General features: G+C 44.6%; 1 protein-coding gene across 1 annotated transcript in view; it reads left to right on the forward strand.

Annotated features, from left to right (window-relative positions):
• WAS (WASP actin nucleation promoting factor) overlaps window positions 1-18,250 on the forward strand; it is a 62,176-nt gene that overhangs the window by 29,293 nt on the left and 14,633 nt on the right. The window contains exon 6 of the mRNA XM_029610956.1: window positions 10,276-10,326. Coding sequence (XP_029466816.1) covers window positions 10,276-10,326 — 51 coding nt within the window. The remainder of the gene's footprint in view (window positions 1-10,275; window positions 10,327-18,250) is intronic.

Here is an 18,250-nt window from a genome sequence, read left to right on the forward strand (position 1 = left end):
TTGAATTACAATACTCACAATTCAGTCCGGTCCAGGTCAGATTATCTAATTCCACAGCACTTCAATAATTCACCTTTACAGGTACAAATACACTTAATGTTAGGTTCAAAACTTCACTGGTTTCCTCTGGGTTTTCATAGCTTGGCCCTCTAGCCCTCAAATTGTCCGGAACATCTTCCTGGCATCTCAGCACCCCTTAAGAAGCTCCGAGGACCAATCAGTCCTCAAGAGAGGGTTGCAGGTCGTGCTTTCAGGCTGCTAGTAAGTCCTACTCTCTTTCTCAACACCAAAGCTCAGAGCCACTCAGTGGCTAGAGGGCAGAGCCCCAGCAAGCCACAGGTTTGAGGCCAGGCTGAGCTTGTTTTTCCCTTACACCCAACCTGTCAAAGACAAAGGGAAAAATAGGGAGGAACGAAGAGAGAAAGAACTGTGATAGAAAAGCAACTAGCATGCTTTCTGGGGAATCATCAAAAGATATTTAACTCATATATATATATATATATATATATATATATATATATATATATATATATAAAATCATACGTCCCCCAACTGTTCTTTTATGTTTCTTTGTATGTGCTCTTTCATATTCATTAAAGTGGCACAAGAAAGCTAAAAAATTATTAATAAAGGGCAAGGAATTTTTCATGCATAATGTCTGCTATTCATACTAAAAAATCTACAATTAGAACAGAAAAAACTATATTTCCCAAACTCTATCCACTATACCAGCGATGATCAAACTGGTCCACGGGCCCCCCCTCCTCCAGCCAGTCAGATTTTCAGGATAGCCCTAATGAATATGCATGAGAAATATTTACATACATAGGAGGTAGTGTTGCGGTCTCCACCGCTTCCCCCTTGCTAGCTGTGTTCAGGGCTCACCTCCGAGGCCGGGAACGCCGCCTCCGCGGCTCTGCTGAGCATTCAGGGTGTCCGCCATTGCTGGGCCGTCTCGCTACTGCCCCGCGCGCGTGCGGGGACGCGCGTTATGGACGTACGCTCACCGGAAGCCTGACCCGGCCTGAGCTAGTCACGCCACGCCCCAAGCCCAATATAACAGGCATCCCTCAGTCCTCTCATTGCCTTGCAATGAGGGTCGCTACAGTGTGTAGTTCTTAGTTGCACTTCCGTTGTTTCGCTTCAGCTACCGACCTTTGCTTGTTCCTGACTCTGCTTCTGCCTGCCGCCAGCCACGACCTCTGCTTGTTCCTGACTCTGCTTCTGCCTGCCGCCAGCCACCGACCTCTGCTCGTTCCTGACTCGACCGCTGCCTGTCGCCTGCCTCAGTCCTCAGCTTCTCTGCCGCAGCTGCTACGCTCCTGTCCTCTGGACAGTGCCTCCTGCAGGTCTGGGCCGGAACCTCTACCAGACTGTCTTGGGTCCCGAGACCTTCTACTTCCTGCCAGGCTCTGGCCTACTCGCTGCTGACTCCCAGCTTGCACCCTGCAAGTCCCAGTCAAGACATTACTGACTCTGATCCTGCTTCCGCTTGCTCTGTGCTCCCTGGCCTATTGGCTCTTGCTACCGGACTCTGTGCTCACCCTTGCCCGGGCCTTCCTAGAGAGACTATCACTGTGCAGAAGTCCCAAGGGTCTGGGACCCTACGGGCTCCTCCTGGGGGGTTCCCAGTTCCCGGGTGAAGACCCCTGCGTGTCTCCTAAGTCCCAAGGCTCCAGGACCCTACGGGCTCCTCCTGGGGGGTTCCTGGTTCCCGGGCGAAGACCTGTGCTTGTGGCTCCGCCTCCCGAGCTACTCTACCCAGTGTGGTTCGGCTCAAGGGTCCACTCTCGAACCGCGGCTCCCAGGCCGCAACAGGTAGTGCATGCAAATAAATCTCATGCATATTCGTTAGAAATAACCTGAAAATCTGGCTGGCTGGCAGGAGGCCCAAGGACCAGTTTGAGCACCCCTGCACTATACACCTGAAGACAGGCTGAATGGTGATTTTACCAGTTATATAGAATATGTCACTTTAGATGGTAATTTTAATGCCAAGTGCAACATATTTTGGAATAGTTGCCTGCCTCAGGGTATAAGAATTAACATTTTGTTCACTTTCTGCCATTTGAACGAAATGTGCTATTATGATAATTTAGGGATCATCTATGTGAAATTATTTTCCAATCACTGCTGCCTATTGTGCCAAAATATGGTAAAATTACCATTCAGCATTTTCACACATCACATTTTCCTCACTTCACTTGTTTTATTTTTTAAACACTGTGTCACTTAACTAGCTATATTCTTTTTTTTTTAAATATAGCAAGTTAAGTTTAAAGTTATCTGGCCCAAGGATCTGTACTGGGACTGGTGCTTTTAATATATTTATAAATGATCTGGAACATAAGAACATAAGAAATTGCCATGTTGGGACAGACCAAGGGTCCATCAAGCCCAGCATCCTGTTTCCAACAGAGGCCAAAAACCAGGCCACAAGAACCTGGCAATTACCCAAACACTAAGAAGAACCCATGCTACTGATGCAATTAATAGCAGTGGTTATTCTCTAAGAAAACTTGATTAATAGCTGTTAATGGACTTCTCATCCAAGAACTTATCCAAACCTTTTTTGAACCCAGCTACACTAACTGCACTAACTACCTTCTCTGGCAACAAATTCCAGAGCTTTATTGTGCGTTGAGTGAAAAAGAATTTTCTCCGATTAGTCTTAAATGTGTTACTTGCTAACTTCATGGAATGCCCCCTAGTCCTTCTATTATTCGAAAGTGTAAATAACCGAGTCACATCTACTCGTTCAAGACCTCTCATGATCTTAAAGACCTCTATCATATCCCCCTCAGCCGTCTCTTCTCCAAGCTGAACAGCCCTAACCTCTTCAGCCTTTCCTCATAGGGGAGCTGTTCCATCCCCTTTATCATTTTGGTTGCCCTTCTCTGTACCTTCTCCATCGCAACTATATCTTTTTTGAGATGCGGCGACCAGAATTGTACACAGTACAATGAGTACAATGAGTGAGTACAATGAGTACAATGAGTGAGGTGATCAGATTTGCAAACGACACAAAATTATTCCAAGTTGTTAAATCACAAGTAGAGGACCTTACAAGATTGGGCATACAAATGCAGATGAAGTTTAACGTAAAAAAGTGCAAAGTGATGTACATAGGGAAAAGTAATCCACACTATAGTTTACATGATGTTAGGACCCATACTAGTGGTCACCACCCAGGAAAAGGATCTAGGTGTCATCATAAACAATACATTGAAATACTCTGCGTAGTGTGCTATGGCAGTCAAAAAACAAACAATTTTAGGACTTATTAGGAAAGAAATGGAGAATAAAATGAATATCATAATACCTCTGTATTGCTCCATAGTGTGACAACATCTAGAGTACAGTGTGCAGTTCTGATCATCACATCTCAAAAAAGATATGGTGGACCTAGAAAAGGTTCAGAGAATAGCAACCAAAATGATAAAGGGAATAGGAGAGTTCCCCTATGAGGAAAGGCTAAAGAGGTTAAAGTTCTTCAGCTTGGAGAAGAAATGGCTAAGGAGAGATATGACAGAGGTCTATTAAATCATAAGTAGAATGGAATGGGTAAATGAAAATCAGTTGTTCACTCATTAAAAAAATAAAAAGACTAGGTAGGGGACACTCCATAAAATTAGTATGAACTTAATCCCACCTCTCATACGTTCTATTTGCAATTGAGACAGACTTTGGCTGGGCATTTTGATATAACCAAACTGCTTCAGCCTTTGAACACCATATTTATTTATTTATTTTATTTATTGGTTTTTATATACCATTGCTCATCAGAGATATCGCATCGGTGTACAGAGAATGAAAAACATACACCGTAGCGTTATACATAGAACAAGATAATAATAGTTGAAAACTAATACATAAAACAACTAAAAACAGAAACAGTGATGTAACTTAAGGCAAACTTATAAGGTAACAATTATAACTTAAGTTGATGGAGAAACATGGGGAGGCTGGACAGGAACAAAGAATATATAAAATTTGGAACTGAAAGGCAATGAAAGGCGCTGCATCTTAGAGAAAGCATAAGAGCGGAGGAAAAAGGCACAGATAGTGCCGAGTAGCGATTACATAAAGGATTATCTAGGGTACAGGGGTAGAAAATATGAGCGTGAAAGAGGAGAATCCTTCTTGGCAGTTCTAGGTATTGCCATAAAACATATATTACAAAGTTTTATAAAGGTATGCTGTAGATACGCCACAGTCAATTATTGACACATGAAATTTTGATCTAGATTTAGATTTGGATACAAAAACCTGCAATCATGTGTGAACTTCCACCTTTTGCCTTTGTATCCTCACTAGGAGAGTCAAATCAATGGTAAAATTATTGCATAGGACGTATCGAATGCCTACTTTCTATGCTAGGATTTTTCCAAATGCTAGTGCCACATGTTGGTGGGGATGTGGGGAAGTTGGTACATACATACATATATGGTGGCACTGTCAAGCCGTGAGATACTTCTGGTCACGGGTTGCACAGGAAATAGCTGATATCCTTGGTTTTCCTATGCATCTTAAGCCTCTGTTAGGTCTTCTTGAAAGGAGGGAGGGATCCATGTTTCTGGTGAAATACAGAACTTTGGTTCGGCAACTGTTGCTAGCTGCACGTTTTACAATTGCTACACTTTGGAAGTCTAATCATGGAATGGATTATTGGCATAATCAGGTGTGCACTGTCTGACCTTGAGAAGCTGCGCTATGATCATAGAGAGGAGAACTTTAAAATGATAAGATCTGGGGCATCTATCATTAGTATCGTAACTCTTCACATTGTCATTGAATTTCTGTTGTTCTCTGTTGTAAGCCTGTAATGTTTGCCATTGTTGATTGCTATTTGTACGCCAGAAAATGTAAATTAAAAAGTTTTTAAAAAATCACTAAGTAGCACATTTAAGACAAATCGGGAACATATTTTTTTTCACTCAATGCACAATTAAGCTCAGGAAACCATTGCCAGGAATATGATTAAGGTAGTTGGCATAGCTGGGTTTAAAAAAGGTTTGGAAGAGTTCTCGGAGAAAAGTCCATAAACCATTATTAACCAGGTAGACTTGAGGATAGCCACTGCTTACCCTTTGGATAAGCAACATGGAATCTGTTTACTATTTGTGAACCTGCCAGCTACTTGTGACCTGGATTAGTCACTGTTGGAAATAGGATATTAGGCTTAATGGGCCCTTAGTTTCATCCAGTATGTTGTGGCAGAATACCACTGTCGCCACATGCTGCTGACCGCCTTCTGTGGCCTTCCTTGTCCAGCCTCACCTTGCCCTTTCTGTCTTGTCCATTGTCTTCTGTGTGTCTTCGTCCACCCTTGGCCTGACTCTCTGGATCTTGACCCCTTGCCTGGACTTGACCACTCTTGTTAGCTGCCTGCCCCAAACTTGGCCTGTCTCTGACTCTGTTAGTTTGCTGCTTGCCCTGACCGCAGTATGCCTTTGGACTCTAGTTCTCTTCACCGACCTAAGGACCCACCTAAGTCCTGCTGGCTGCCGGAACCTAAGGGCTTAACCTGCGGGGGAGGTGGCTGGTATAGGTAAAGCTCCAGACTGATCTGCTACAGAGTGCTTTCGCCAGCTGCCAGCATCGGCCTCGTGAGTTCGCCCTCAAGGCCACATCAACTATGCCGCAGCACAAAGGGCTCACACACCCGCTCCCCTTCACAGTCTGCTGCTCTATGGAAAACAATAGCATATATACACCAGCACAATTATATTCAGAAAACTTCTTTAGAACCTTCACTGAAATATAAATGAGTTTTTTTGGCAGAGTTCAGCAGTTTCCTTATGCTCCTTTGGGCTTTCAGCTCAGTTGGAACCAGGCTGGAATCTGGAGCCATAGAGCATTCATTTGCCACTACCTAGAGGAATTTTCCTTATTTTTAATCCTCTCTCAACTCAGCCCAATCTATTGCAGCAACAGGTCTCGACCTCAGACCATGCACATTCTGGATCCCTGTAATTATGGGTCCTAAATCCAACCATTGCACAATGACTGGGACTCCTTCCTCCCATGGGCTGTATAAGAGGATTTTGATATTCTGTCTTTTCATTAAAAAAAAAAAACAAAACTTCACTTAAGACATACTATTAAGAACATAAGAAAATGCCATACTGGGTCAGACCAAGGGTCCATCAAGCCCAGCATCCTGTTTCCAACAGTGGCCAATCCAGGCCATAAGAACCTGGCAAGTACCCAAAACCTAAGTCTGTTCCATGTTACCATTGCTAATGGCAGTGGCTATTCTCTAAGTGAACTTAATAGCAGGTAATGGACTTCTCCTCCAAGAACTTATCCAAACCTTTTTTAAACACAGCTATACTAACTGCACTAACCACATCCTCTGGCAACAAATTCCAGAGTTTAATTGTGCATTGAGTGAAAAAGAACTTTCTCTGATTAGTTTTAAATGTGCCCCATGCTAACTTCATGGAGTGCCCCCTAGTCTTTCTACTATCCGAAAGAGTAAATAACCGATTCACATCTACCCGTTCTAGACCTCTCATGATTTTAAACACCTCTATCATATCCCCCCTCAGTCGTCTCTTCTCCAAGCTAAAAAGTCCTAACCTCTTTAGTCTTTCCTCATAGGGGAGTTGTTCCATTCCCCTTATCATTTTGGTAGCCCTTCTCTGTACCTTCTCCATCGCAATTATATCTTTTTTTAGATGCGGCGACCAGAATTGTACACAGTATTCAAGGTGTGGTCTCACCATGGAGTGATACAGAGGCATTATGACAGTTTCTGTTTTATTCACCATTCCCTTTCTAATAATTCCCAACATTCTGTTTGCTTTTTTGACTGCCGCAGCACACTGTACCGATGATTTCAATGTGTTATCCACTATGACGCCTAGATCTCTTTCTTGGGTTGTAGCACCTAATATGGAACCCAACATTGTGTAATTATAGCATGGGTTATTTTTCCCTATATGCAACACCTTGCACTTGTCCACATTAAATTTCTTCTGCCATTTGGATGCCCAATTTTCCAGTCTTGCAAGGACCTCCTGCAATTTATCACAATCCACTTGTAATTTAACTACATGTTTATTAACCCCTTCAAAAAATGAAGCAGATTTGTGAGGCAAGACTTCCCTTGCATAAATTCATGCTGAATGTGTTCCATTAAACCATGTCTTTCTATTTATTCTGTGATTTTGATCTTTAGAATAATTTCCACTATTTTCCCAGCACTGAAGTCAGGCTCACTGGTCTATAGCTTCCTGGATCACCCCTGGAGCCCTTTTTAAATATTGTGGTTGCATTGGCCACCCTTGTCTTCAGGTACATTGAATGATTTTAAAGATAGGTTAGAAATTGTAACTAACAGATCCGAAATTTCGTTTTTGAGTTCCTTCAGAACCCTGGGGTCCAGGTGATTTGCCATTCTTTAGTTTGTCAGTCTGGCCTACTATATCTTCCAGGTTCACCGTGTTTTGGTTCATTTCATCTGATTCATCACCCCTGAAAACCATCTCTGGAACCGGTATCTCCCCATCATCTTCATTAGTAAACACTGAAGCCAAGAATTCATTTAGTCTTTCTCCAATGGCCTTATCTTCCCTAAGAACCCCTTTAACCCCTCGGTTATCTAACTGTCCAACTGACTCCCTCAGAGGTTTCCTGCTTCAGTATATTTTTAAAAGTTTTTATTATGAGTTTTTGCCTCTAAGGCCAACTTAATTTCAAATTCTCTCTTAACCTGTCTTATCAATGTTTTACACTTAACTTGACAATGCTTATGTTTTATCTTATTTTCTTCAGATGGATCCTTCTTCCAATTTTTGGAGGATTTGTTTTTTGGCTAACATAGCCTCTTTCACCTCACCTTTTAACCTTGCCAGTAATTGTTTGGCTTTCCTTCCACCTTTCTTAATGCATGGAATACATCTGGATTGTGTTTCCAAGATGGCATTTTTAAACAATGTCCACGCCTGTTGTACACTTTTAACCTTTGCAGCTACACCTTTCAGGTTTTTTCTAACTATTTTCCTCATTTTATCAAAGTTTCCTTTTTGAAAATTTAGGGGTAGATTTTCAAAGGGTTGCGCGCGTAAGATATGTGCGCAACCCCCGAAAACCTCCCCCTGTGGACGGGGGCGGGGCCTGAGCCTCCAGGCACAGCGGCCATTTGCTGCTGTGCCTGGGATCGCGGGTTGGCCATTGGCCAGCGCGCGTAAATTCTTCAACAAAGGTAAGGTGGGGGTTCTAAGTAGGGCTGGGGGGCAGGTTAGGTAGGGGAAGGGAGGGGAGGGGAAGGTGCGGGGGGGGGGAGGGTTGGTGGAAGGAAAGTTCCCTCTGAGGCAGGCTGTGCGGCTCAGTGCGTGGAAGTTACACAATTGTGCACCTCCTTGCGCGCGCCGATCCTGGATTTTATAACATGCGCTCAGCTGCGCGTGCATGTTATAAAATCGGGCGTAGATTTGTTCGCGCCGGGTTGCGCGAACAAATCTGCGCCCGCACACAGGTTTTAAAATCTGCCCCTTAGTGTTAGAGCTGTAGATTTACATATTGTCCCCCTTCCAGTCATTAGTTCAAACTTATTCTTTTTATGATCACCATTGCCAAGTGGAGGAGAGGCAGGTAAAGGTGAATTAGTTGAGAACTCAAGACTAATTTTCTGAATCTTGTCATGGCAGTAATCAACCATAGTCTGTGCAGAGAGAGAAGGGGAGGAGGGAGGTGAGGGACGTTTGAGGAGGGAATTGAGAATGGCGGAGAGAGGGCGAGGGCTGGATATAAGAGAGTTTATCCGATGGATATAGTAGTCTTGTTCAGCAAGTACAATAGCATACTGGAAAGTGGTCAGCATAAATTTGAAGTGAATGAATGGGCATGGGGACTTTAGCCAGAGATGCTCTGCAGAGCGGATGCAGGAACATAGGTAGTGAATTATTGTAGGTGAGTTAAGGCTGGGGTTTAGTGCGCCTTACATGATGGGTAAGAGTGCCTAAGGCTGAAGCAAGTATAGTTGTAAGAAGAAATTGCTTCATCAACAGATTCAGACAAAGTTGTGGAGGAAACAAGAGATGAAATAGCAGTGAAAAAGATGCAAGGGTCAACAGCCTGGAGATTCCAAAAGGTGAAAGTGGTGACTGGACGGGTCTGTGGGGGAGGGAGGTTTAATATGAAAGTTATCAGGTGATGGCCTGAGATCAGAACAAGTGAGGTAGCGAATTTTGAGAGACATCAGTTAGAAGGGTAAGTGCAGTTAGTGTAGCTGGGTTCAAAAAAGGTTTGGATAAGTTCTTGGAGGAGAAGTCCATTAACGGCTATTAATCAAGTTTACTTAGGGAATAGCCACTGCTATTAATTGCATCAGTAGCATGGGATCATCTTAGTGTTTGGGTAATTGCCAGGTTCTTGTGGCCTGGTTTGGCCTCTGTTGGAAACAGGATGCTGGGCTTGATGGACCCTTGGTCTGATCCAGCATGGCAAGTTCTTATGTTCTCTCTCAGCAAAATCTGCGTTACACTAAGAATTAGATCTAAAATCATTGGTTCCTGATGCAATTGCTCCATGAAGCAGTCGTTTATTCCATCCAGGAATTGTATGTCTCTAGCATGTCATGATGTACATTTACCCAGTTAATACTGGGTAATTGAAATCTCCCATTATTACTGCACTTCCAAATTGGTTAGCTTCTATGATTTCTCTTAGCATTTCATCATTTGTCTGACCATTTTGTCCAGGTGGACTGTAGTATACTCCTGACACTATACTCTTACCCAACACTCATGGGATTTCTACCCCTATAGATTCTACTGAGCATTTACTCTCTTGTATGATCTTTACCTTTTTGGGCTCTATACCCTCCTGGACATAAAGCACCACACCCCCACCAAGTTGATCCTCCCTATCATTGCGATATAATTTGTGCCCTGATATAGCACTGCACCATTGGTTATCCTCCTTTCAACAGATCTCTGAGATGCCAATTATGTCTTATCTCATCGTTCACTGCAATATACTCTAACTCTCCCATCTTAGTTTTTAGACTTCTGGCATTGGCATACAGACATTTCAAAGTGTGTTTTTTGCTGTATTAACAACCTCCTTTTCAGTTGATAGGGATAATTTGGAATCCTTTAGCTCAGGTGATTCTTTACTTAAAGGCACATGGACTAATATAGATTATAGATTCTCTTAAAATTACACTTTTCCATTTTCTTTTTCTATTTTTGCTATTTAAATGATGACAAAATGCAATAAAAACAATTTTTTAATGTATCTTTCCTTGTAATTATTTTCTGTTAGAGAGAAGAAGCACTTTACCTCTACCTCCACCTCCAGGAGGGGACAGAAATGGTAAGACTTCCCCTTCTCACTCTACCCCAATCACACATCCACCCACCACCACAGATCTACCAAACTACCTCACTCCTGCCCTGCAGCACCCCCTGCTATCCCAGTAGTGAGACCTGACCTCCCCCCCCCCCCCAATACACACACACACACACACACACACACACACACACATCAACTCTGCCAATGTATCTTAGTCATTTTTTGGATAAGAGTTAAGGGGATCCCCAATAACAATTTCCTTTTCGGGGCAGGAGGGAAGGAAGGAAAGGGTCAGGATGGCCCCAGGACAATTTTTTCACTGTATAGAGCAGGAGGGAGAGAATAAAGGGGTTGGGCCAGCCCTGGGGTAATTTCTACAATTTAGAAGGTCATTTTTCAGTCATTTTAAAATCTGCAGGCACTTTTTATACCCAGACTTTCACTTTGAAAATTATCCCAGAAAAACTATGCCACACTATTACATCCCCTATTTGGTGTGCATGATTTTGCTGAGAGATTTTGCACGCAGGGAGGTTCCTGTTCGTACCCTGGGATCAGTCCAGACAAGTTGGTTTATGCATCCCTACCAGCAGATGGAGGCAGAGAACAAAACTTTGAGGCACTGCTACATATCAGAGAGTGTCCCCTGCAGTCCCTCAGTATTTCTTTATCTCCAGAAGATGGTAGAGGTGTTAGAGGAGTTTAAAAAAAAAAAATAGGAAAAGAAAAAAGAAGATAGGAGATTTGGCTCCTTAAGGTGCTAGGTTCCTTTGTGGGCCATCCCTTAGGTTGAGTCGGAGAGTTGGAAATCCCTGGCTGTCTCTGCCCAAAGCCATCAGAGGACTCCCTGGCTCCCTCAGTTACTCTGGTCCCCCTCACCAGTTCCTCATCCTTACCTGTTCCTGGCTACAAGACTCAGGGAAGTATTCCCGCTATTGTCTTGTTTGTACTGCCTCCCCTTTTAAAAAAAAAAAAAAAAATGAAAGGAGTAGGCTGCCAGCACGTGTGAAGTGTTAGCTGTGCTGGAACAGAGGGTGAGGACGGAGACTGCGGATGCACACCGGAATTCCAGGAGTTTTATTGCTGGCGGTACAATTTGCATCCGGAGACTGCTTTTCTACAGTCGGGGGCCGGGAGGGCTCGGCGGCTTTGAGGGCACTTGGTGCATCTGTGCATTGGGAGATAGCATTCAGGGCGCTGTAAGCATGGCGTATGTATGAGAGCAGCATGGTGCCGGTAGCAGAGTGAGCCAAAATCTTGCGGCCTGTGGGGAGAAGCGTCACGTCTGAGAGCAGGTGCGCCTTTCCCTGATGGTGTTTCCAGGGATGAAGGCAGCTCCCTGGTGGCAGCAGACAAGCATTTTGCCCGCTATTCGGGTGCCGGCATCAAGGCTGCCAGAGATGAGAAAGAGGCAGCAGCCATCTAGACTCCTTGCGGTAGAAAAAAGTGAAATCTTTAACCCCTTAAATGAACTTTTATGTGAAATACTGCTTTATCTACTCATTTCTCTAAATATCAGGCCGATACAGTACAGTACCTGTTAGCCCGGGTTTGGACGCGCGTTTTTGACGCGCTAGCTTTACCCTTTATACAGTAAGGGGTAATAGTGCGTCGAAAACGCGCATCCAACCCCCCCGAAACTAATAGCGCCCACAACATGCAAATGCATGTTGTGGGCGCTATTAGTTATTCCCGCGCGATACAGAAAGTAAAATGTGCAGCCAAGCCGCACATTTTACTTTCAGAAATTAACGCCTGCCCAAAGGCTGCGTTAATTTCTGCCGGCACCGGGAAAGTGTACAGAAAAGCAGAAAAAACTGCTTTTCTGTACACCCTCCGACTTAATATCATAGCGATATTAAGTCGGAGGCCCCAAAATTAAAAAAAAATAAAAAATGTTTAAAAATTTTTTTTTAAATTGGCCAGCAGCCCGTGGGTTGGAAGACGGATGCTCAATTTAGCCGGCGTCCGTTTTCCGAACCCGTGGTTGTCAGCGGGCTCGAGAACCGACGCTGGAAAAATTGAGCGTTGGCTGTCAAACCTGCTGATAGCCAATGCCCACTCTACCGCGACTTTTACTGAATCGGCCCGTATATGAGAGATGGATGGTAGTTTCATATATTTACTAATCAAGGTACCAATTTGGTTCCTTATAGTCAATGGATTATAATCATTAACTGCCCACAGACCACCCTTATTTGATAGTTGCAGTTTCACAAACTAATTTTTTAGAAAAATATTTTTTTGCATATAATATGTACACCATATCTGTCTCCTAAAATCAAATCAGTATATTATTTAATATATCGCCGTACTTGCATCTTCGATACACCTATATTCTTTTTCATTCATGACAGTCTATATAACAAATAAGAGCTCTTATATATCTTTGCTTCACCCATGATTATTTAGTTTATTGTCACCCAACATGGCCAAGTTTCAGAGATCTTTCTTTATTAGGGATGAGGTAATAATATTAATATCTTCTTAAATGGAATTGCTGAGGACCGGGAGAGTGGGGAAGAGCTGAATGAGGAGATCGCTGAGCATATCAGTGATCCAAGGGAGGCATTCTGAAGCTATGCGCAGAGGACCTGGTTCCTTGCACACTGCTCAGTGCCGCCTAAGGACTGGGACCCAGGCAGAAAGAACTGCGTGCTCTCCCTTTGAACACCCATTCTGCTAAGAACTCTGCAGGATTGAGCAACTGACCACGAGTGGGGAAGCTCATCAGTTTGCACAGATGCGCAGGTAGCAAGGCTACGAGAACAGCACATGCCTCATTCTCAGAATGCACCATCCTGAAGGCTGCAAGAAAGTCAGTGGGGGCTGCTTCATCACTTAGGCTTTGGATATTCTTCTGTGGAGAAGAGATCCATCGCTAACTGGAAGATTGAGGATCCTTCAGAGGTGCTGGTGATGGCCCTGGGGAGGGTTCCAGGGTCCACTGAAGGAGGTTCAGGATGTGCATAAGCCCCTATAGGACCTGGAGAGAATCCGGTGCAGGAAGGCATTGATCCTAGAGTGATACGTTGGTTCCTGAAGGAGGAACTGTGCCCTCTCATTCCTCAGGTTCCGGGGTTGGGCCCAATTCTGTGAGGGCTGTGTGGTCCTCCAATGGTTTGCCTGACCGAGAAAGGTGAAGAAGCGGGCAAGTCTGGGAGTGAGAGGCTCCAGAGACTGGTTCTAAGGTCAGCAGAGGAATGGTGATTTCCATGGTGGTCAAGAAGGTGACTACCATCCCGATGGCAGGTGCTGCTACTTTGAAGGATCGGAAACTGGAAATCCTCCTTAAAAGGCTGTTTTGAGGTTTCGTCTCTGAGCCTTCATCTGCAGAGGTCTGATGCAGAGGTCCTGCTTGTTCTGGGTGCAGAAGGCGCACAGTAAGCGGTCAGGAATGACTGTGGAGGCGGCTCAGGCTGCCCACTTGGAAGTGGGAGTGGCCATTGTGGCCGATGCCCTGTATGACATGATTCAGAATTTTGCCAGAAGTATGATCTTGGCTGTAGCGGCGATGAGACTACAATGGCTACGGAATTGATCAGCGGATGTATAGTCTAAAGCCCAACTGTCTAACCTCCTCTTCAAGGGAAAGCTGCTATTTGGAGAGGATTTAGAGCAGCTCATGTAGCAATTGGGGGAGTCGAAGAGTAATAAGTTGCCTGAAGACAAGAAGACCTCCAAGAAGTTTTTTTTCCTCCGCAAGCTCGATTCCAAGAAGCAAGGAGGTTTTGCACTGGCAGAAGCCCTGGGCCAGCGGTACAAAAGCAGAGTTTGGGAAGACAGTCATCCTTTTGAGTCCAACGAAAGCCTCTGAGGGACGGTGGACCCTAAGGGGGAGACAGAAGTAAGATTGGTCAATGAAGGCGGGCTGGTCCGCTCCTCTCCAGAGGCTGTTGGAGGGGGGCTGTCCCCCTTTTACAAGGAGTGGACCAAGATCACATTGGACCAGTGGGTCTTGGAGCTGTTGAGAGATGTCTCCAGAGGTAAGCGAGAGGCGGTGCGGGAGACATTGCAACGGCTACAGTTCCTGCGCGCCATAGTTCCAGTGTCCCATCTGGAGAGGGGACAGCATCAGTACTCCATGTACATCATGGTGCCAAAGAATGAGGGGACCTTTCGGCCCATTTTCAGTCTGCAGAAGGTCAATGCTACCCTCTGGGTGCTGCAGTTTCAGATGAGACACTGCGCACGCTGATAGCGGCAATGCACAAAGGGGAGTTTCTGGCATCGTTGATCTTGACAGAAGCCTATCTACATAGTCCTATTCAAGCCGAACACCAGAGGTTCCTGAGGTTCATGATTCTGGGGGGAACATTTCCACTTTCGAGCCCTTCCCTTTGGTTTAGCAACAGAGCCACGTACATTCACAGAGGTGATGGTGGTAGTGGTGGTGGCGCTCAGGAAAGAAGGTATCTTGGTGCACCTGTACATGGACAATTGGCTAGTATGGGCAAAATCAGAAATGGAGTATGATTGCTCACTTCAGCAGGTCCTGCAGCTCCTGGATTCGTTGGGCTGGGTCATGAACCTGGCAAAAACTTATTTGAAGCTGGCCCGGTCATTGGAATATCTGGGGGCATACTTCGATACCCGGATATGGAAAGTGTTTTCTGACTACAGAAAGGGTAATCAAATTGCAGAATGAAGTCCTTCAGCTGCTGCTGCTGTAGGTTCCCAGGGTCTGGGATTATTTACAGGTCCTGGGTTCCATGGCTTCTATGCAGAATTTTGGCTTCTGTTGCCGTTGCTGAAGGAGGACAGGCCTGGTCTCTCATGGGGACTGTCTCGGCACAGTTTGGAGAAAGGGATGGACCTCGAAGTACCTGACTGGGTAGTGGTCACCACAGATGCCAGTCTATCGGGCTAGGGGGTGATTTATCATGAGAAATCAGCCCAAGATCAGTGGTCATCGGAGGAGACGACCTGGTCCATCAATCAGCCGGAAACCAGAGCAGTGCGCGAAGCTTTACTGGCATTTCTCCCACTTGTTCAGGACAAGTTGGTATGAGTGTTCTCAGACAATGCAACAACAGTGGCATACATCAATCGTCAGGCTGAACAAAGAATTGTCTAGTAGCACTGGGGGCGCAAGAACTGTTTGTGTGGGCAGAGAAACATCTAGTAACGATAGCTGCTTCCCTTATGGCTGGAGTGGACAACATGCAGGCAGACTTCCTCAGCAGACAGTGTCTGGACCTGGAAGAGTGGGAGTTGTCAGCAGAAGCCTTCATCTTGCTGCAGGCAAGGTAGGGCAGATCAGCGGTGGACCTCATGGTGTTTCCGAGAAATTAAAAAACGGATTGCTTTTTCAGTTGTAGAAGAGAGGTTGGATCAGAGACCAACACGCTCTAGTTCAACCGTGGCTGACACATCAGTTGCTGTATGTGTTCCCACCTTGGCTTTTCATAGGTTGAGTGCTTTGGTGCATTGAGATTCATCCGGGCAGGGTGACTCTAGTGGCACCCGAGTGGCTGCGCAGGCCATGGTTTGCAGACCTTCTTTGTCTAGCGGTGGAATGTCCTGTTCGCTTGGCCCATCTGTTAGGGTTGTGCAACAGGGATTCATATTTTCAGATCGGGAGGATTGCTTCTGTCTAGCAGCTTGGGTTTTGAGAGGCAATGACTCTGCTTGAAAGGTTATTTGGAGCCTGTGATTGCGACTTTGCTTCAGGCAAGGAAGTCTTCCACGTTTTTGGCTTATGTCTGAGTGTGGAGAGTCTTTGTATCCTTGTGTTTGCAGATCAAGATGCAGCCTTTGAAAGTGGATGTCCCGCATATTCTGGCATTTTTACAAAGTGGATTATCTAAGGTTTTGGTCTATAATCCCTTTGGGCTCAGGTGGCAGCCTTAGATTCCCTTCGAGATAGGATTAAGGAAAGACCGTTGGTGTCTCTTCTGGTTGTGGTTCATTTCCTCAAGGGGTCAAAACATCTTCGCCCTACGGTTCGGAGGATTTGTCTAGGATGGAATCTGAACTTGGTTCTTCAGTTGCTGTGTCATACTCCCTTTGAACTGGTTAGGAAGGCTTCTATAAAGGATTTAACCTGAAGGCTGTTTCTCCTGCTGGCTATCTGATCAGCTAGAAGGATTTCCGAGCTGCAAGCTTTATTGTGTAGGGTCCTTTTCCTGCATTTTTCAGAGGAGGGGAGTTCTTTGCAGATGGTTCATTCCTTTTTGCCTAAGGTGGTTTCTTTCTTTCACCTCAATCAGGTGATCGAGTTACCAGCCTTTCTGAATTTGTCTACGGATACCCTATGGCGAGGGAGCTTCACTTGTTGGGCATGCGCAGAATTCTTTTGCGATATCTTAAGGTGACAAATGCTTTTCAGAGATCTGATCATCTGTTTGTCCTGTGCAGTGGCACTAAGAAAGGAAATAAGGCTTCCAAGGGCACTATTGCATGATGGTTAAAAGAGACGATAGCTTCGGCTTACATCTATAAAGGTCAGTCGTGCCAGAGGGGTTGAGAGTACATTCCACTAGGTCACAAGAAACCTCGTGGGCGAAGTGTCAACAGCTTTCTCTGCAGGAGATTTGTTGTGCAGCAACATGGTGTTCTCTTCACACTTGTACCAGACATTACTGCTTGGATGTGCGGATGCCAGAAGAAGCATCTTTTGGTGAAAGTGTGTTGTGCGTGGGTCTTTCGAGATCCCGCTCAGAATAGAGGGGCTTGGGTACATCCCACTTGTTTAGACTGATCCGGAGTACGAACAGGAAAGGAAAATTGGTTCTTACCTGCTAATTTTCATTCCTGAAGTACCACAGACCAGTCCAGAGAACCATCCCCATTTTGCAAAAGACGTCCTCGCTTCTGGATGTTGCTGAGCTGATATATATTATATTCAGAGTAATGAGAAATGTACATAGTTTGAGATGTGCGTTCTATTAGATTAAGAGGGCCTAGTTTTCAGGGGGCCCCAGGTTTATTGGGGTTGTTAAGGTACAGGCTTGGGTAGAGGTCAATACTGAGGGACTGCAGGTGGCACTCTCGGTTATTTTATTTATTTATTTAATGGATTTTATATACCGGCGTTCATCCAAGGATATCGCGTCGGTTTACAGTGAAAACAAAACGAAACGTCAGAGCGTTGTACATAGAACATGGTAGTAATAATTATGAACTAATATAAAATAACTATGAAAATAGAAACATAGTACATATAACAAGTTTATAATAATTTTGAACTAGTATATAATAATTAACAGGGAAAGACTAGGTAGTTTAAACAGTAGAATATAGATTATAGGGAAAGGGGGAGAGGGAGGGAGAGGAAGAGGGGGGGGGAGGAGGAAGGGAGGATAGGACATGGAGAGGGAGACATATAGCAGTGCCTCAAAGTTTTGTTCTCTGCCTCCAACTTCTGGTAGGGATGAATAAACCCACTTGTCTGGACTGATCCATGGTACTCCATGAACGAAAATTAGCAGGTAAGAACCAATTTTCCTATAACTTTCTAAGAGTTGCATGCGCACCAATATATGCATATATATGGGTGCTTTCAAAGTTGTTACAGTATGCATGCAAATGATATGCTCAGGTTATAAAATAGGAGTACATATGCACAAAAACATTCTCGCTTATGTAAAACAGCGAGCTGTGCAAGTTCGGACTTATCCAGATAAGTTACGGCACCTGTGTTACTTCAGAATAGCTATTTTTTTTACCAAATTTACCCAGCTAAAGTGTTCTGCTAAAGTTATCTGGGTACTGTAGCTAGGAACAGTATATTCAGCAAAACAGAGCAGGACCAGAAGTAGCCTCCATATTCCATTCCAGTTATGATGGGGAAAAGGAATACTAAGTTCAAAAGGGTTCTAGGTCGGTGAAGGTTAGCGATCTGACATGACCTGGCAGAAAATGACCACTGATTTCCACCAAATTGTTCACCCAACATAACTGTAAAACTCGCTCAACATCAGGACCTGTTCAGGAGGGAAAT

This window comes from Rhinatrema bivittatum, chromosome 1, assembly GCF_901001135.1.
Source record: "Rhinatrema bivittatum chromosome 1, aRhiBiv1.1, whole genome shotgun sequence".
In the NCBI taxonomy this organism is placed as follows: domain Eukaryota; kingdom Metazoa; phylum Chordata; class Amphibia; order Gymnophiona; family Rhinatrematidae; genus Rhinatrema; species Rhinatrema bivittatum.